The sequence below is a fragment of the Falco punctatus genome (assembly GCF_963210335.1).
Source record: "Falco punctatus genome assembly, chromosome: 7".
In the NCBI taxonomy this organism is placed as follows: domain Eukaryota; kingdom Metazoa; phylum Chordata; class Aves; order Falconiformes; family Falconidae; genus Falco; species Falco punctatus.
Window position 1 is genome coordinate 27,289,402 of NC_137587.1, and position 20,857 is coordinate 27,310,258.

The 20,857-nt window shown below is 43.4% G+C and overlaps 1 protein-coding gene across 2 annotated transcripts in view; it reads left to right on the plus strand.

Annotated features, from left to right (window-relative positions):
• Window positions 1-1,227: 1,227 nt before the first annotated feature.
• The window catches only part of TTC17 (tetratricopeptide repeat domain 17), a 59,737-nt gene continuing 40,107 nt past the window's right edge, over window positions 1,228-20,857 (plus strand). Inside the window, exons 1-7 of one of the 2 annotated variants that reach the window (XM_080394240.1) lie at window positions 1,228-1,442; window positions 15,485-15,574; window positions 17,116-17,285; window positions 18,318-18,429; window positions 19,563-19,694; window positions 20,230-20,339; window positions 20,632-20,776. In XM_080394240.1, coding sequence (XP_080250366.1) covers window positions 1,284-1,442; window positions 15,485-15,574; window positions 17,116-17,285; window positions 18,318-18,429; window positions 19,563-19,694; window positions 20,230-20,339; window positions 20,632-20,776 — 918 coding nt within the window. In that variant the 5' untranslated portion in view covers window positions 1,228-1,283. The remainder of the gene's footprint in view (window positions 1,443-15,484; window positions 15,575-17,115; window positions 17,286-18,317; window positions 18,430-19,562; window positions 19,695-20,229; window positions 20,340-20,631; window positions 20,777-20,857) is intronic. The other variant, XM_080394239.1, reaches the window with a different exon arrangement.

Below are 20,857 nucleotides of genomic sequence, written 5' to 3' on the forward strand. Positions count from 1 at the left end.
ACTGTGGTACCTTGTTTTAGTGACAACTTATATTGCTGTAGAGGTATTGAGCTGTTAGCCATTAAGGAATAGATGTTAGCAAGACTGCGTTAGCTGTCTCAACTTTAAGTAATTCAACTTTTAAATGCAAAACTTTGCATAGGAAATTAAATACTCAGCAAAAGCTGCATGTCATAAATCTTATTTGGGAATTGTTGTGTGAAAATCAAGTCATTCGTTGTCTTAACCTCACTGTTGATGGTGCAATAAAATTATTAGTATCTGATGATAGAGTAAGAGTGGCTTGGAATAGCGGCCTGGAGGTTTTTTATGTGAAATCCGTAATACACCTGATGTGAAAACTCTGGCAGCAGTAAGGGACTACCCTGCTCGTGGGAATATATCCTCTGTCCTGAGAGAGACTGGATCCCTTGCATTAGTTTAACCACTATGACACCATTTGTAAACTAACTTTTTTTTTTTTTTTTACTTAATGAGCTTGAGTTCCAGACAAATTTTACTGTCCAACAGGCTGTGGGAAGCCTGCTGTCCCCCGAAGCAGAGCTTTTTGCAGCTTGCTTGCAAACGCAGAAAGGTCAGACCACAGTTTGAGTGCGGCAGCTCTTGGATCTCGCTCAGGACTGGGGAAAAACAGGCGGCGGCTGCGGCTGCTGCAGGGTCGATATTTAGCATTAACTGAAACAGGAAAGGAAAAGTTTATAAATTTTTCTCTGTAACTGAAAAGCGTTTGAAGGAAGGCGGAGCGACGTGTTTTTCAGAGCTGCCTTCCACCGGCTCCGCCAGCCGCCCGGGCGAGCGCTCCAGCGAGCGCTGCGCAGACACGCGTCCTCTGAAACGAAAGCGTTCGGCGCGGCGGCGCACGCTGCTTGCTGGCATCTACAGCCAGCCCTGATCTCCCGACAGCGGCTCTGCCCTTATCGGGGGCCGCTCCAAGCGCATACAGGCTCCGTTAAGCTGCCGCCAGCTGAGCTGTGCGCGGAGCTACCGGTACGCGGTGCTGCCGCATGGAACCTGCCCGGCCTCCCCCGCCCCGCGGCTGCTGCCGCCGCAGGGCAAGCCGGGCGCTCAGCAGGCCCGGCCGGCGGGCTACTGGCGCCGTCTGAAGCAGCGACCCGGGGCCGCCCCGGCCTGCCGGCCTGGAAACGCGGGCCGCCGCGGGGCCTGTACCCGCTCCTGCCGAGAGGCGGGGCCGCCCCGCCGCGGGAGGTGCGCCCGCCCCCTCCCAAAATGGCGGCGGCGTGGTTCCGCTTCCGGGTGGTGCGGGCAGGCCGGGATTGGGGAAGATGGCGGCGGCAGGAGCGGGCGGGCGGGGCGGGCTGGGGCGAGTGTGGGTCTTCTCCGGCTGGGCCCTGGGCCTGTGCTCGCTGCTGTCCGCGGGGACGCGGCCCGCCGCCGCCACCACCCATTGGGTGGTCACCGAGGATGGGAAGATCCAGCAGCAGGTGAGCGGCCCGGGAGCGCGGGGAGCTTCCCGCAGCCGCCCGCCCCGGCGGTCGGGGCCCGCTGCGGCGGCAGGGAGAGCCCCTGCCCACGCCGCCGTTAACCCCCAGCCCTGACCTGGCCGGAGCAGGGGAGGGCGGACGTGGCCCGTTGGACCGGGGCGAAGCCGCGCCTGTCCGAGAGCTGCTGCAGCCGCTCCCGGCGGCCCCGGCACGGGTGTCTCCCCCGGCGAGACGGTGTCGCTCGCGAAACGTGGCTGGAAGTCGCCGGGGCCCCGGGGAGGGGTCGGCGGGTCGGAGAGAGCCGAGGCCGGGCTGTAACCGAACCGTGTGTCGAGCAGCGACGGCGGTGCTCGCCTGCGGCCGCTGAACGCCTGCGGCCGCTGAACGCCTGCGGCCGCTGAACGCCTGCGGCCGCTGAACGCCTGCGGCCGCTGAACGCCTGCGGCCGCTGAACGCCTGCGGCCGCTGAACGCCTGCGGCCGCTGAACGCCTGCGGCCGCTGAACGCCTGCAGCGCGACGGGCCGGGGCCCTGCTCTGGTGGCGAAGGCGGCGGGACCGCGGCCCGGCCCGCCACGCGCGCGGTGAGCCTCGCGCGGCTGCTGCCGGCCCGGCCCGGCCCCGGGCTCTTTCCCGGCGGCGGGCGCAGCCCCGGCTGCGGGCCAGTTCGCGATTCCCCGCATCCCCGCCCTGCTGCTGCTCGTTCCCTGGGAGGAGGAAAGCGAGGCGGCGGGCAGCCTGCCTGGCGCAGAGCCACGCCGTGCCCGCTGGGCAGTGGTGGTGTGGGTTTAGTCAAAGCGTCTTCGGTACCGGCGGTGCCTCGTTCTCGCTAAGGCGCTGAGGGAGGCGGTGCGTGTTTCGCGTTCGAGCTTTTTCTTGGTTGCTTTGCTCCATCTGTCGGAAGGCGAGCAGCACCAGAAATCCACTTGCACGCTGTACCTGCTGTGCTTTTAGGCAGAACCGCCGGATCGGTTTCCCTCTGCAGTGGAAGAGTTAATCGGTGTAGCAGGCGGTGTGGCCTTCCCCCCCATGGAAAAGCTGGAGAGAAGAGTGTCTGTTAACATCTCCTTCCTTTCATAAGAGTTTTTGGTCAAGTCTCCTGTCAGAAAGCGTTAGGGTCCTCAGACGAGTGGAACTGGTGCTCTCTGCAGAGAGCCCCTGCTGTCCTTACTGTTCTCAGGCACTTCAGCTGTGTGGATCCAGGTACTCTCTCACTCTAGTTAATCGTAAATTAATGAGTGACAACACTTCCAGTGCTGTCTCACCCCCTTTCCCACTTCATGTAGCAGGGAAGTGATAAGAGTATACAGTGATAGTCTGGAAGCATCTGTGCATGTGTGTATCAATTGTATATTATTAAACTTGGGTCAAGTATTGATTCTGATTATTCATGAAAAGCAGCTGTGACTTGAAAAAATCTAATTAGCTAAAATGACTTGAAAATTTGATTAGCTAAATTCAGCACTGATTGTAAGAAATAGCATTTTATTATGTCAGTTAACTGATGGTACAGGTAGAAGCTCCCACTGTACCACTGCTATGCAGTAAACTATTCTATTACAGTTACCAATGCTTTTTAAGTAGGGGCGTTCCCATGCTCCATGTATAAAGTTCTTTATGTCTATAGCTGAGGTGATAAAGCAGTGTCTGTGGAATAACATCACTTACCTGTATGGTCAAAATTAATCCATACGTTTCCAGCAAAGAAATGCAAATTATAAATATGGTATTGCTTGGAATACGAGGCTCTGGATTTTTCAATAGCTGCAATGTAGTGCTGTCAATTGTCCAGTGAATTTTCATAATGTGATGTATGTCAGTATCTAATTACTATCATCTCCTTGGCTCTTGTGAAAATGATACTTAAATTTGTCACTACTGCCATCCCAGTAGAGCACCTCTGAATTTCATTTTTTTCCACTTACTTGTATATTGGAGAATGAAAAGAGTCGGCATTTTCTGGAGTGAACTTGAATGTTGTTTTAAATGACAAAACGTAATTGTGGTTCAACAGTTATTAGCAAAACCAACATATAATCTCTATTGTCCAGCAATAGGAAGGAATTGTCATTGTCTCACTCTACACTGCACTAGTGTGACCCTACCTCGAGTATCTGTGCTGTTCTGGATGCCTCAATGTAAGGATATCAGCTATTAGAGTGTATCTAGAGGATGATGACCAAGATGGTGAAAGGTCTTGAGGATAAGACTTAAGAGAAGCAGCCAAGGTCACTTGGTTTGTTCAGCTCGGAGAAGAGAAGGCTGAGGGGTGACCTCACCAATCTCCTCAAGGGAGGCAGCAGAGGGAAAGGTGCTGGTCTTTCTCTGGTAACCCGGGACAGGATGCAAGGAAATGGAATGAAATTGCATCAGGGGATGTTAAGATTGGGCATTAGGAAAAAGCTCCTCTCTGAGAGGGTGGTCGGTCACTGGAACAGGGTCCCCAGAGAAGTGGTCATAGCACCAAGCCTGACGAGTTCAGGCAGTGTCTGGATGAAGCTCTTAGTAATATGTTTTAGTTTTAGGTAGTCCTGCAAGGAGTTGGACTTGATGATCCTTAGGGGTCACTTCCAACTGGAGGTATTCTGTGATGCATTGGCAATGGGATGGTTCATAATTGGTTTGTCAGTTCATTGGTAGAACCACAATATTCCAAAATATTTGAGCTATCCTTTTTCTAATACCAGGACCTAAGTACTTATTAACAGAACATAAGCCTAAAATTTCCCTGCAGAGTATCCCTTTGCTTTGATTTCTCAGAATATTCTTCATTATGTTGGTATTTATCATGAGAACTTGTATTTTCACCAGAACACTTAGCCATTCAGTCGTTCTTTCCAGCTGTTTTTACTTCGTGCATTTTTAGGGGGGCTGTTGCCCATGTTTGTGTCAAACTCTTCAGCTGTGCGGCTGCTTGTGTTAATTTGCAGTGTCTGGCATTTCAGCTTCTCAGTGTACATAGAGTGTTGTCAGTCACTGGCTCCTAGTTCTAATTAATCAACCCTTGTTTTGTAGAAAAATATTGTCACATCAAGTTTTCCCATAGCACTCTAGCCTCCTCCTTTGAACATCCAAGTATCGATCCATTGTGCTAGTTCTTGCTGCTTGCGCAGCAGCACAAGTTTGAATTTTGGAGCTTCTTGCCTCCCAGAAGACAGCTCTGAAATCAAGACTCACGTTTGGAATAAATTTAAACTGCTACTGGTTTGAACACGATAACCTAAGTAGGGTCACAGAGTAACACAACCTGTCCTACAGCTCAAAGCAGGGCCAACTAGATCCCATTGCTGAGGGTCCTACTGGGCTGAATTTTGTGTCTAGGGATGGGGATTTGACAGCCTTGCTGGGCACCTGGTCCAGTGGACAACTGCCTTGGGTATGAAATTTTTTTAATATTTTCTGATTAGAATTTCCCATGTAGCAACAGATGTACAGTGCCTCTAACTGTTGCACCTCAAGAAGAGCCTGGCTTTTATCTTCTCTGTATCCTGCCTTCAGGAAACTGAAAACAGCAGCAATATCCCTCTGCAGCTGAGCCGGCCTGCTTCTCAGCCACTCTGTGTGTTAGGTGTTCCAGGCCCCTCACCACTTCAAATGGGCTTTGCTGGCCTTGAATCCAGGGAGGGGAAGCTGAAGCAGGTGTGTTTTCATGGGTCCCTGGTGGAGGAGGGTAATCACTCCGCTCGCCCTGCTGGCTCTAGCCTTGCTGCTGCAGCCCAGGATGCAGCTGGCTGCCTTAGCTGCAAGGGCACGCTGTTGGCTCATCACCAACTTTTTCCCCACGAAAGCCCAAACATCCTTTTCTGCAAAGCTGTTTTCTGCTCAGCCCCAGCCTTTCCTGCTGCACAGGGCTGTTGCATCCCAGCCACTGGGTTTGTGCTTGCAGTTGTTGACTTAATGAGTTCCCTGTCAGCCTATTTATCCAGCTCTCCTAACTGCAGCCCTGCCTTCCACTGTGGTAATTCCTGCCCTGCCTTTGCAGAGGACACCAGTCTTGCTGAGGTTCTTTTTTTTCCCTGTCATTAGTAAAAACATTAAACAGTGTTGGCTCTGATATTGATCCCTGAGGGATGCTGCTGGTGATCAGCCACTATTGGACTTTGCACTGCTGATTGCAGCACTTCCAGCACAGCAGTTTCTAACTGGAAGTGGCTAATGCTGTCTGGTGGTTAGGAGTGGTGGTATTAATTAGTATTTATGTTATTTAATTTTAGATATATTACCATTCTTGAGCAATCTGAAACACACTTTTAAATGTTTATGGAGGGACAGACTTAATCTTCACTTGGACTACCTCAGTTTATCTGAATGAAGCCCATATAAATAAGATGTGGGCAAAACTTCGGTGGTAGTAAGACCCAGACATTCCCCCTGCTAAATGAGACACTGGCTATGGATGTCCAGATGAACACCAGTGACTTCCCTGTAGCTTTTAGTTTGCTACTGTGAGCCTTGTTTTCTTTATTACCAGAGTACGCTATGGATGGTGAGCTAAAAGCAGAAGTTACAGATCCTGGCCTATATACAAAATATAATAGCTAGAATCTGTTTGAGGGAAGAAGGGTGAGAATATTTTATATTATTGCCCTAAACTCTGTTAGCTGTTTCTCCTTACAGTGCAGCAAAGGTGTAAGCCTTTAGTATGAGACTCCATTCAAGTGAGATTGTTTTTCCTGCAGCCTAAGACCACTAGCAGTGCCCTGACTGAGACTTGAGCTGGAGTTCGCAGTGATACAACAACCTGGCAGGACTGGCAAAATTAACACAAACTGAGCAATTTTCTGTGTATCAGCAAGATCTTATCTGGTAAATGGGAGTGTTTGCTAAGTAGGCCCGACTGTTCCAGTTTCTAGTGAGAATTTCTGACTGATGAAACAAATTAATTCCCAGCAGTGCATGTTAACATTTCGTTGTCTCAGTAAGCCATCAAGAGAAGAGTCATCAAGCTGTATCTGTTGCTCTAGTAGCCTGTTTTCGGGTCAAATACATCATTCTCTGGATCAGTTTGTATTCTTCCTTTAGTCTGAGTCCACTTTCAAATGTGTTACTGCAAAGCCAGGGACTGAGTAGTTGTGTCTGTAGTGAGATTATATCTGCTCAGTGCACATGTTTATAAGCCTTTGAATTTCACAACTCGTGGTATAAAGTTCAGGCTAATGTATAACTCATTTTAGACAGTGCTTGTCTACCAGCAGGGAAACTAACAACTCTACAGAAACATTAGTGTGCAAGAGAAGAGAGAAACTTAGTGTAAAGAGAGGACAGGCAGTTGACAGATTAAGTGCAGTGCAGGAAGCAGTTTCAGTAGTCATTTGTGGCTTTACTGATGGGGACCAAGTGCTGTTATCTTTCAGAGATCTGACATATCAGAGCTGAGGCAGGGTCTTTCTAAAGATTGCTTGATGGAGGCGGTAATAACTGAGAAAGCTGGTGGGGACTCAAATGACTGCCTCTATGTGGTCTACTAAAAATGCTGAAAAAGTTAGTTCTGAGTAGCTAAAGAAGCAAAGAAACCTCACAGGCCAGAGCAGAGCTGGGAAAGTGCTGCTAGGACTAGAGAGCCTCTGGCAAGGAATCTGAGGTGGCAAAAGGTTGTTTTGTTTTCCGTGTGTTGCCATGTGTTTTGAGGTTTGTTAGAGATGATGTAGAGAAGGGAATGAATGAGCAATGCTGGTTAGCCTGTTCAGGGCTAAGGAGACTAGCCGCTCGATAAACCCACCATCCAAATTTCCTGCAGTGCAGTATTGTGCTTCATTCTGGCTTAGTACAAGTATACAGAGGAAATATTACCAAACAGCTGTTAATTTGGTTGTGGGTTTGAAAGCAAGTGTGCCTCAAGTTGCAGCAAGGCAAAATGATTCATGGATGGTTTTAGAGTTGGTTAATGCATTACTGACGTCTGCCAGCTAACTGTATGTGTGTGCTAACAGGTTGAGATAAGAACAGTGGTCCATACACCCAAGCCTAGAGGAAAAGCAGCCATGCAAAACCAAGGAAAGCTGAAAATCTAGTGCAGCCAAATAAAAAGCTGTTTGCTGCTTACAGAAGCATCTTTTGTGATATGTTAAGCAGTCACTCAGTTGTATCTTGAAAATGACAGGTAGATGGTTGCTTTGCTCTTTCTCTAAAGGTTAGTTTGCTTGGCCATATGTCCTCTTTCTTGACTGAATTTCTTATCCTTCCGAGTCTGTTGTGTGCTGAAAAAAAATAATTAAAAAATTGTTCTTACTGAATGTCGTAGCATGCCTTCCCCAAAACAGTTGCCAGTGCCTCTTTATGAGTGAGTGCAAAGAGACCCAGGCTGGAGATTGGTGTGGGTCTACTACAGTTCATTAGATGTCATCCAGCCCCAGGGTGTGGCAAGCTGAAGCATGATGGTTTTGAAGCATAGGTCAGCTTATCCCAGGACAAGGGAAACTTGTGTTCTAAAAATTCTCTCTTGGTCACCAAAAAACTGTGAGATTTAGGCCTCTAGTGTGAAAAATAATTTAAAAAATAAAAACCCAAACAACTTCACTTTAGATTTTCTGCCTTTTCATTTGAACCTAAACATTCTGGCCAGTGAATGGCTGAGATGCTTAATGTCCTTGTTCCTGATGGGGTGCTGCTGACCTGGAACCGAACCTCACTCGCAGGGGAGCGCAGCCTCCTTCTTTATTGCCGTGAAGGTCACAGCTAGATCCAGATTGGATGAAAGTAGTCCTTGTGGTGGCCTGTATGTGGAGTGCAGTCAGAAATGCAGGTTTTGTTGTTCTTGTGATGGTGGTGGTGAAGTACCTTTCACTGTTCTCAACTCAGCAGTGAAGGATTTGCACCTGAGGTGCAGGAGCTGAGGCAGATCCGAAGAGCTGCTGAAACACAGCTGTGGGTGCCTGTGCCTCCCAGCCTGCTGCAGTCTAGCAGGTAATCTTATGCCAGGATTTGACTGCTGACAGTGAAGTTTTAATACAAAAATGCCTGGATCTGGCCCGGCATAGTAATGTACACAGAAGTGGTTCTGTTTGTAACTCCAGAAGGCCCCAGCCGTGGCTCTGGCTGTATTTAGGCACAGTGTCCGGTTCGCTCCCCCACTCCTGGCATTTCCATGTGGCCTTTGTCTTCCAGGCACAGAGTGGCTCCCAGGTCCCATTTCTCTTAACATCCTCAAATCCTTCGATTTCCTGGCCTCTTGTCTGTTTTCATCACTTTTTAAATAAGGGTAGGACAAACTGAGAAGATGATATGAATCAACTGTTCAAAACTGATTATTCAGTGGTGAAAGCTGTGCTTGGTGCCAGGCATGCCTTCCCCATATTGAGCGTTTCATAGCAAAAGGATAGCCTGGAAGTGGCCCAAGCACATGTTTGGGTGAAGGCCCCATCAGAGCCCAAAAGAGTGAAGTCCACAGGACTGTTAAATGTGCTGCAAGTGTGTAAAATGTCAGTTTTCCCTGTAGCACTGCTACTCTTAGTAATATCCAAACACGTAATAATGCTGTTTGTTAACAGGTTCTGCAGCAGTAAGATTTTAAATGCCTCAATACTTATTAGAAAAGCTTAATTCAATGTCATTTTTCTGTGTGAATTTTTCAATGACATCCTTTGGAACAAGTATCTTCTGACACACCCAGCTCATCATTTGGATAAGCCAAAGCATATATTTACCAGTTTTGTAGCTTGTCTTGCACTGAAACCTATATAGAATTTTTTGTGGCTTTTTCAGAAATGCCATGGTTAGCATCATGTTGAAGTGTAAAGTATTTCAAGACAGCAAGAATATACCAAAAAGGCAAATACTGATTTCTAGTTCCTTTGCTTTCGCTTGAGATTGCAAGGAGTTCCAGCCTATTTAAGTGGGAAAAGCCTTCATTTTCCAAGTACAGTGACAAAAGATCTAGTATCTATTAAACAAGCCTATAAAACAAATGAGGAGCCCATTTTGCTGTATGCTGTCATTTGATGTAGTATCTTTTCCAGCTTTTTTCTGTCATAATCGGCTTTCTGCATGCAGTGGAACGCCTTTAGGGTAGAGGCACTACTCGCTGTTCTGATTTTGGTGTTCCTGTGCCTCACTTAATAGGGGGATTTCCACAGTTCTTTAAAAAAAGCCTTACCTAAAAATAGTTGACTGGAGCATTTATTGACAATCATTTTCAATACTTACTTCCTGGTCCAATGTAACTGGATCATGGCAAAAAATATACCAGAAGATTTGGCAAAACTTAGAAGTCTAATTATTCAGAGACTTTGGTGTATGTAGGTGGAACACAGAGGACTCTCTAAAACTTCAGGGTTTGATTCAACTCTGATGTCTTGGTTTGGTTTGGTTTTTTGTTGAATCAGGTTCTTGGTGTACTTTGTGACAGTGAATAAATTTGAGCTGTGCTTTATAAAGAGACTTTCACCTTTGGACAAAGTTAAACAGAGAACACTTTATTCTAAAAGTGGCTTACTGGCAGGCTTTCTGCCAGTCAGAGGTTCAAGGAAAGCTTTTCAGCACCATTTTTTCGTGTTTACTGTGTTTGAATTGAAGTCAGATCCTTGCCTTTCAAGCACTTCAACTTGAATGTCACAGTTTCAGTGCTTTGGAGGAAGACTAAATGAATGTGGTGCTTTGCCATCAGCCTAATGCTTTGAGGTAAAATAAGTTGGAACAAGCATCTGTTCAGGTGCAAGACTCTCCACTCAGCTTACTGTCAGCACGCGCTGTGCCTATCCCATTTCACCCCGCAGAGTCTTGTGGGAAGTTGCTTACATTTTGCAGAAGATGAGCTAAATCACAGCGTCTGTCTGTGTTTCGCTTGTCTGACTCCCCCAATCAGATGATGAGGCACAACAGGCTTTGCATGAAGGTCTGAAGGGTCTGTAGTATTAGCAGGCCGATGTCCTGCATCACATAAAAGCGAAGATACCATTTCTAATGCAGTTTGAATTTATGGTAACATCCTCAGCTCCTGTCTTAAATGTGACAGGAAGCATCAAATGTGAAGTGGTTTTTAACATGGGGCAGGGAGTGTATCTGCAGCTTTCTGCGTGCAGGGAAGAGGGTATAGCATGCTAAAGTAAGACCAGGTGCTGCCTGGCAGTAGATTCAATCCTAAGGTAAAAAAGAGGACCTGAGAACAAACACCAGGGTATTTAATTGCAGCTGTTTCAGTGCTGAAATAAAGCATGACAGCTTTTGCAATAACGCCTGCCCTCTAGTAAGGTTTTAACTGCTGAAGTCAGACCTATGCTAGTTCCAAGACCAAAGTTTTGTTCTGTTTTCCTTATAGTTAATTGTTTAGAAACTGACATTAAATGCAAACACTGTACCACACACATCTTCAGCAGTGCTCGGGACAAATACAAACTTACTCATTCCAGGGGTCCCAAGACTGTTTTCAGCAAGTCTGATGAAGCTCAGTAAGATGGGGGCCACATATGCCCTTTATTTCACAGCAGGAGGCTTTCAGTACAGCAGATACTTGAGCTGTCATAAAAGAGGGGAGCTATGGCTATGAGCTAGTAAATACATACCTTTTGTACCGTAAGGTCACATGCAACTGTGGATATAGTGTGCTTTTTCCTCAAAGTGATCCAGTACTATTCATGTTGCTTACTGTTTTCTGTCTAAAGAACTAATTTCTCTAATGGATGCCATGAAGATGTAGTTCAACTCTGGAAAAGCAACAGACATAAATAAAAGAAAAATTAGTTGATATTTTATGCAGAACTTCTCTGGTGGAACCAGTCTTTTGTTTTGTTTTAGATACTTTCTTGAAACTGGAGGTATTTCCACAGCCAGATCAGTCTCTGGGTGACTATTAGAAGCACCAAGTGTCTGTAAGAGCTGTAATGAGACTGAATCAAACCAGTGTCTTCTAAAATCTACTTAGAGTCTTTTTCTTGCAGGAAGGGATGTAATCCAGAAAAGTCTCCAGGTATTCATCAAATACATTGTATTTAGGCTACTGTATTTCTGACTAAAGAATTATTTCACAGGTGAATGAAGCTCTTGAGGGCTTTTCCAAATCTTTGGGGGGTGTTTTGTGTTTTTGAATTTTTCTAAGTGGCAGCCCACAGGAAGGTTCTGGCATGTCTTATGTCTTTATTCAGGGTTTAATTTTCTGGGGTTTGGGTTGTGGCTGCAGTGGAAAGCAGGAAGGTGGTAGGTGGCACTCGAGCACCAGCAGCAAGGACAGGGTAAAGTGTGAGCACCCGAGTGGGGAGCTCTGCAGGGCTCAGAGTGTGCGTTCTCTATTTCGGCATGTGCTGCTGCCCACTTACCTTACCACTGGTGCTTACTGTTACCTCTGCTGTGTAGATTATGCGGAGATCATATCTTTGCTTGCTACCTACTCACCGTGCCAAATTCCTCATGAGATGACATTACTGCCCTCGATGGCAAATGAAGTATTGGTGGCTGGCACTGTAAAAGAAAGCATGTTTGATCTGGGGAGGGACGTTGTAAAAAGGTGGATGACGAACCAGAAGTCTGGACGGTATTGCTAGCTGGATCTGACAGGAACAGGCTGCAGTTTGAGAGCCACCTGGCTGTGGCTATGGAGTGGGGGGTGATGAAGGGCTCACCTGAGGCCAATTCAGACTAGCCTGCTGACCTAGCTGAAAACTAAATGTTTAGTCTTTAAAGTTATTTTTCAGCTGAACTCACTGGCCTGTTTCTCAGTGGAGCTGTAAATTAAAGGTAGTAAGAAAAGAGAGGATTCCCCTGCTTGACAGCAGGGCTACTTTTTTGACCAATCTAATGAGATCAGGAAACTGCACTTTATAAAATGCTTGAGCACAGTCATCCTCCAAACTTGATGTCTGTTGAAGGCCAAGTTGGCATTATTTTCCTCCTTTGCAGGCATGAATTTATAAGCTCTCCTGTGATTTTCAATTAGGCATGTTTTACTTTTTGTCATATACCACATTTTTTGTAGATCTGAATGCTTTTTATTTCCTCAGTTATCATTTCATAATGCCTTCATATTATAAATGTATAAACTGAAGAGTATAAGAACTGATACAGTATATTCAGCTCACTTTTATAAGCTGCCAAAAGTGCTCTGAATGCATCGAATGTGCTGGCTCATGCTTCAAACTTTGCATGAATGTCCAGTGTCATTGCTTAATTTTTCCGTTCAAGTTCTTTTTCTGAAATTATTGCACCTAAAATGGGGCTTTATTTGTAGGAGCTAAAGATAGTCTTCTGATAGTTTCTGCAGTGGAAGTCTTGAACATTCAGTGTCAGAAATGATCAAGTTAAATAAATGTAAGGTTGGATTTACTACTAAAGTTTTGGTTTTAGAGCTTTTGGTTTATGCACTGCTAAGGTTATTTAATAATATAAACTTTCTACTAGATTGAAGGGGTTTGCTATTATTAGAAAGTGCTCGTTTGCTGATGACAAATGGAGGTGAGATCCAGAAGTGAAAATCTAAAAAATACCATGCATGCTGCTTGACTTGAGATTGATTTCCTGATGGGTTGACACAACTTTATGCATTAATTCAGCGACACTGCTGTTTGATTGTTTTTGTCACTTTGATTTCTGCTGCCAGGTAATAGTTGATAAGAATTTGGTACTTGTTGCGTTGCTTTTCTGTCAACCCATGCATGCTGGATAGGTAACATACCACTTCAAATTCCCAAACACTAAATTCAAACCTAACTTCCATGAGGGTGTTTTATCAAAAGTTAAAACCAGCAGCTGTCCCTGAATATGTTTCTGAATGAATAATAAGCTGAGATTGTTCATCTTTCAGAATAAAGCTTTCTAAATGGAGATGCCAGCGTAATTTTCTGCAAAAAGTCTCTCCCCAGATGCAGTTTGTCACTGAAAGGGAAGCTGATAGTTGACCTTGTTCTCAGTGACAGTGTAGTGTGCACGCAGCCTTTACATGTCAGAGGAACGGTGCTGGTTTGGAATGGGTGGTTATGTGCCTTAAACACAGTAAAACTTCCCCTTATTTTCTTTGCCAATTCATCTCTCATTCGCTTGCAGTATTTTCTCAAGCAAATGAGGCCTCTAGCAAAAGTGCTACATTTAGTGCATAACTCTGGGTTTGTGTGCAGCCAGTTCAAAGTGAGGTGGAGCCCACAGGAGAAAATATGAAATACGACTGTAGACTTCAGTACCTCAACTAACAGCATTGTTAGTTTCTTTTAACGTGGTATTTTTTGTGCTTCTCTGGATCATTGCAGATACTTGGTCATCCTTTATTGACAACAGTTAAATTCATAATCTCCGAATCCATGTTGTAAAAATTAACTGGTGTCAGTAGCACCCATCGTTTTCTATTCATCTGGTGATATAAGAGAATTGATTTGCTAAGGCAGAAAAAGTTATGTGTAAGTATTTGGACTGTCAGTAGCCACCCATGAAAATGGCTCCATACTAAAAGAAGCAGTTCAGCTTTTGAATTGGAAAGGAATATTAGCCAAATGTAGCCAAAACCACCTTTAGGGTTTTTTTGAGGTGGGGGATAAAAGGGCCAAATGTTTTCATCTTGGAGGACAGGATCCTCACTCAGCAGGGAGGCTTGCAAGGAACATAGACTTCATAGTCAGTAGTCCAAAGAAAGTAGATCTGAGCTTCTTCACTGACTCACAGCCAAGAGAACATGGCTCAAGGCCTGATCTGTTGGCAGGGCACACGATGACCAGGAAACTTGCTGTTGTCCTGCTGGAGATGCAGTTCTCTGCAATAAGAGAGAGTCCCAGAAATGTGTCCAGGTTGTTTAGAAAATTGACAAAAAATGAAGACCTGGAGCTCAGGAGGTTCTCCTGTGCGTGTATATATGGCAAACTTTTCCATTAAATTGTAATGTCACCGAGCTTGGATAGATATCGTGGACAGCCATTGTAGAGGTATCAGCGCTAACGCACAGGTAGTGCTTACATCTTTATGCAGTACCTATCTCCGTATCCTGAAAGCGTGAATGGAAACTGAGCAGATCCAGGAACATCTTGGTGTAGACAGTGTACTGTAACAGTCATTATGTTAAAAATGCAAGATCTTGCTGTCCTTGTCACCGTTCCTGTGATCACACATTCACTGTCCATTTCCTTGCTTCTGTTCTCATACTCAATGAATCCTCCGTGAGCTAATTTAATTTACTAATTCAAGTAAAGCAACTGATAGGGAATTAGGTCCCGTTCAACTGCAGAGCTTGGGTTAGCTCCCAAGAGAGCCTGGTGGGCACCAGAGCTGACACGCAGGACTAACTCATATCACACTGGCAGACTCGAGGGAGCGGGGTGGAAGCCTGGAGGTGAGTCTTTTGACTGTGGTGAGCCTTTTGATCAGCTCAGCTGTTCGTGCACCAAGACACTGCAGTGACTTTCTGCCACCCAGGCAGGCAGCAGAACTGATTTGGTGCGAGGACGAGGCTGGGGTATTCCAGCTGTGAAGTGCCATGGCTTACTGAGCCCAGTTAGGGACCAGTAAAGATCTGGTGTATAACCACTCTTGTCTGTGACTTACCTATGATGTTGCTCTTCGTTGAGCTGCCAACTCCTGTGCATAGCTATGGAAGCTGTAGCACCGTCTTCTGTAACAGAGTTTTTAGTCTTCATCTGCCTGCCCCTTCACTTTGTTCATTTATGTCTTAATCCTGAAGGCAGTAGATCTTAACGCTAAGCTGGTATGTTAAATCAGTTGCGTGGAGGAGTTGACTTGAAGCTGAAGTACTTTATGCCTATTGAGGGACGAAATGGAGGAGTTTTAAATCTATCAAATGGTGGTTTTTTTGTGATTGCAATAGAAGGTATCTAGTATTTCAGCAGTGGGTGCTCCTAGTAATGTTTGTTGTGAGAAATTTACTTGCCTCTTACACTTAGAATTTGTATGCCTGAAAAAATTAAAAGAGGTTTAAAATCAAAGCATGGTCTCCTTTGGATTCTCAAATAACAGTGTTGTTTGAAGTACAGATTTAAATTATGGACTTATTATGAATGCTGAGTCAGCAGAAAACCTCTGAACAGACAAACTGTAGTTGAATGTACATATCTTCTTTCCGTTTAAAATCATTCTAATTAGGAGAATGCCTTATGTGATGGACTGTTGAAATGTCTTGCAGGTGGATTCACCAATGAACTTGAGGAACCCACATGATTTGGTAATACTCATGAGACAAGAAACAACAGTTAACTACCTCAAAGAACTGGAGGTAAAGTATAATATTAAATACTAACTGATTTCTGAAAATGCAGAATTTTTTTCACTGGCTTTTTAGTGCTAGATTTAAATGGGGAATAGAAGTCATTATTGGTGTAATTCTGCTTCAGTGAAAGGATGAAGAATTCTTCAGATCTCAAGAATTTTGTGCCTCAAGTTTGCTCAACTGGTTATCATTGTCCTCAGTTGCATCATTCCCTGTTATCCATAAATCCTAACGTTTTAAGTCAAGTCATTTAGATACTGGATTCTGTTGCAAACTACTATATTCCAGGAGAATACAGAGCAGGTCAGCTCTGTTTTAATTCAAGCCCATTTATTGTTGAAAAACGGTCTGAGAACACCCTTCTAAAAAGGGCTTTAATGAACCTGAACTGATAACTTAAACTAAAGTTTAAATATAATATGGGCTGGGCAAGCTAACAGCTCACGGCCTTTCTTCTGGCCATGCACTGCTTTCTCTTATGCCAGCTTTGGTTTTGTCAAATTAGTGCAACTAGCTCACTGAGAAGTTAGATGAGCACCAGGGGTAGCTTTAGGTGAATGGGAGCACTGGAAGGGATTAAAACTAGCAGGACTGCCCCTTGTGTGACTGTATTCAGCCAGTCTTTCTCATCGAGGTATAGTTATTTTTGTGGTAGTGGACATTCTAGCTATGGGTGGAACAATAGTTGTAAGCCTTTCAAAAAAAGGACATGGGTTGTGGGCTTGGAAATTACTAATGCACAATTTGTGGCATACAAATGACTTCTAGCAGACATTATGTATTGTAAGATCTTGCACAAGTTGCTACTATATATCTCTCTAGTATTGCATAGTGTGTAATCAAATGTGTGGCTTTAAAAATGCAAATGTTCTTCTCTTTTCAACATACACAAATCCTTATGATATTTAATGGGTTTACAATTTGCAGATCTGGGTGAGAATTAGATACAGCTTACTCTGCTGGGACAGATCGTTAGTCCATTCACTGTTAATAGTCATTAGCGCTGGTGAGCTTTATGGCACAAAAGGTAGCTCCTAAGGCACATGATGGGCTGATGTATAGAAATTAGTCTCAGTCCTTGCATTAACCTGCCACCTCAGTTGTACGTAGCACACTGCAAAAAAAATTAACTTCTTAACCCTTCGATCTCTAATGTTATTTCCATGAGGTCTTACAGTGGAGGAAAAGGCTTCAAATACAGAAAAGTTGACGTGCTGTTAACAATTGTTTCTTCTTTTTTTGAGTGGCCTACCATGAATTTGGAATGCTATTAGCCCTTTTTTTAGGTACAGCAGGAGAAATAAGGGCCTGTTCAAATCATATTATCTCTAATGAAAGTATTTATATTCCATCTAAATCAAAAGAAGTCCTACAGATGTTATAAAATGTAGGGAAATATTCCCAAAATGTGAAGAGCGTTTTAGAATTTCTTTAGATAGACTTTGTTTTAAGGAAGAAGTTGGACTGTTCAACTCCTAGCATCCGTAGGGTTTGCTTTCATCAGTATACATTCTTCTGTTTCCTTTTTTTTTTTTTTATTCCTACAGAAACAGTTAGTTGCTCAAAAGATTCATATAGAGGAAAATGAGGACAGAGACACAGGGCTGGAACAAAGGCATAATAAAGAGGATCCGGACTGCATTAAAGCAAAGGTGCCCTTGGGGGACCTAGATCTATACGATGGCACATACATCACCTTAGAGAGCAAAGATATCCGGTAATGAGATGCTTTCTATTTTAAGATTTTTACTGAATGAGAAAATGAACAAAACCTCTAAATGCAAGTAAAAAGAAAAATACTATCACTGACTATTCTTTAGATGACAATTGTTTTATTTTATGTTTAGCGTGGAATAAAATTGAAACAACCTCTGACATTAATCATAAAAGGGTGCAACACAGAAATGCTGTCACCCCCAAACGGCCCATGTTAGCCCTACTCTGAAACATCTCCATTCTGTTCCCAGGTTCCCAGTCAGTTCTGCTGCTGTAATTCTGTACTGATATGACCCAACATGTGAATTAAACTGAAGTGCATCATGTAGAAGGGGGTTGAATTTGCTTGAGTGTGGTTTGAGTGTTCTGAGCTAGATGTATACTTCCTGTAGTGGAAACTGTCTTGACTTAAATTTGAATGAAATTCTGTTGATTACCAAGCTGTTGAACCTTCTGGTCATATTTCATGCCCTGTGCTTAGCAAGTAAATGATGTGTGGACAGTCTGCTTGACACTGGTAGGGAGCTTGACAGCTTCATTGGTAGCGTCTTCAGGGCTGACTGCTGTGTTTCTGTAGTTTCATGGGTTTTAACATAATCAGATGAGTACTCAAAGTGGGGAAAAAAATAATTTTATCCTCAGATACCTTCATTTGGGCTTTTCACTAATACTTGGGGTTTGTTAGTTTCAGTTGGAGAGTCTTCTAATCTGTATGTGTTGCCATTTGCCTGGCGGGTAGATCATTAATCATAGTAGTGGTACACTAGGTTGATGCTGATACATATTGGAGGCTATCCAAATGTTGATGTTCTCTCTAAAGCATACAGAAATTTATTTACTTTATCCTGTAGTGATGACATCCTGATACAACTGAAATCTGGGAAGACATCAGAAATGGTCTGCTGTGCTCAAACATGGGATTTTTGTAATGGTCAATTCGGAATACAGTGTCTGTTGACTACAGTACTGTCTCTTATGAGCTTTAGTAGTATTTTAATCTGGAGTCTGCTGTGTTATGTTGTTATGTCCTCAGCCCTGAAGACTATATAGACACAAAGTCACCAGTGCCTCCAGACCTACAGCAGCCAGACTGTACAAAAGTTCTAGATCTTCCATACAGTATTCATGCTTTTCAGCACTTACGGGTAAGTGAGCAAATGCAAGTATGTGTTTTTTCTCCATCAGGAAGAGGAATAGAAAACTCTTACTGGCAGTTCTCAGCCAAGATTGAAAGGTATTGTAATCTTTCAAGACTGTTTCAGACGTTTTTCTAAAAGCACAGTTGTGCCCCAATTAAAGCACCTGCTTATAGGAGGACAGTTCCATCAGATACACAGATCCTGTTTCTCTTTTGTTACTGTTTGCCTTATTATACAGGGCATTTTTTAGGAAAATTGAGTATTTTGTTTTCATAACACGTTTCATTAGTAAAATGGTAACTTCCATTGGAAATGCTTCTAACTTGTGAATTGTTTCAGTTGAAAATGGGAGAGTGCTGAACAGAGTCGTTAAACTGTATAAAGATTCAGGGTCAGAAAATTGTTTGCAGACTTCTTAGTAGCTCCTAACATGCTTGATGGTCTCTTTGGTATCTGAATGCCAAGCCCTAACCCAGAGGATGAGATAATTGTTCTTTACTAGTAGAAAGGGTTTTGGTTTTTTTTTTTTAGTTTTTTACTTTAGTAAAAGATAATTAGTAAATTAATTTGCTAATACAAAGCAAATTTTCTAATGCAGACACAGCTTTAGTGCTTATACCTTCGTGTTTATTTTATTACAAGTCTTTAAAATAGCACTTTATCTACAAATAAGGATTTTCTTACATACAAACAGGAACTGAAGGTTTTTGGCTCTGTTCCTGGGTCTGGATGTACTTTTGAAAGGAGTACATTTGTCATTCATGAAGGAAGAAAGAGGAGATGTAGGGATACTCTAATAGTGTGCATGTAGCCTGACAAACGTTAAGTGCTTCAGTGATCATGAGTGAAGTCAGTAGCTGCTGGATACACAGTGCTACCAGAAATTAGTATTTCTCCTATAGCATTCACAAGCAGAGGCTGCTTTTGGCTGCTTCTAGTTTGTCTGTCTATAGTAATATATATTATTCATCTGTCAAAGGTGACATTATCCTGTCAAGTCCCTAAGATCTTGATATGAAAGGATGATAGGAATGTGAAATAATAAAACACTAAATTTTCCTGGGAGTCATGCTCTTGAGTCTGTTTCTCTACTTCTAGTTAAAGTGTCAGCAAATACCTTTACTCAATTTTTTTTTTAGGGTGTCCAAGAAAGAGTTAATCTTTCCGCACCCTTGCTACCTAAAGAAGATCCAATCTTCACATACTTGTCACGGAGGCTGGGAAGAAGTATAGAGGAAATAGGTCATCGTATTTATGACGGGCTAATGAAGGTACGAAACTCTAATCTTTCTGTATGCACAAAAGAGTGCTAGAAAGGTCTCACAAGATTAGGTATGCCTGACTTGCAATCGAATCCAGTACTAGTTTTGCACATACATCTTTGGTTTACATTTAAGTTACAAAAGGCAGACTAAAAACATTTTCTGCTAGGCAAGCAAAGGTAGGAAAAGGCATCAGCAAAGCCAGTAAATAGATACTTACTGTCATCTTTAATGACATTGGTATGGTCTGGCAAGTCATATTCACTGCTCTGTCAAGGTAATAAGGGCTTTTAAACAAAAATGCAGGTACTGAAAGAACAAAGAAGAAACAATAGTACTGAAATCTGTTTAATACATTTATATGCTAGTTCATTCTTCCTGAACATTCATCACTATTGCCAAATGGCAGCTTTCCAGAGGAAGAGGATAACTTAGAGGAAGTTTGGTGCTCAGCTTTCCATCCCATAGTAATTAAAGTCCCGATATAAGCTTTTAGTTCATGTCTTAGTAGTTAGTACAGTTCATGTGTTTCTCTTTACTGCAGAACTCCTCTTCCTGGGTACTCTATAATATGGCTTCTTTTTACTGGCGAATAAAGAATGAGCCATACCAAGTAGTAGAATGTGCCATGCGTGCCCTGCATTTTTCTTCAAGGTAAGAATTGCTAATAAATATGTCTTTTCAGATTTCTTCTCTAGTTATCCTAATTAGTATAAGCAGGTTTTAGTTTCTAAAACTGTATCCTGAGGAATAATCCCTGTTACTTGTCCATAGTCTTTATGTGCTATACTAGGCATATATATAGCTTAGACACGTTTTTATCAAATTACATATTTAATATATGACTGATGAATAAATGTGTCCTTATGCATGATTCTTACATAGTCTGACTTTCTTTAAGGACCGAGTTTTCTTTTTTTCTTCTCATTATTTTTTCTTCTTTTAGGCAAAACAAAGATATTGCACTGGTAAATTTGGCAAATATTCTGCACCGGGCTCACTTCTCTGCAGATGCAGCTATTGTGGTCCATGCAGCTCTGGATTACAGTGACTTCTTTACCAGCTATTACACTTTGGGAAATATATACGCAGTAAATACTATCTTTATTTTCCAAGACTTGTAGAAAACTGAATATTACTTAATCTTTCTAGCTTGATTTGTAATGCTCTGC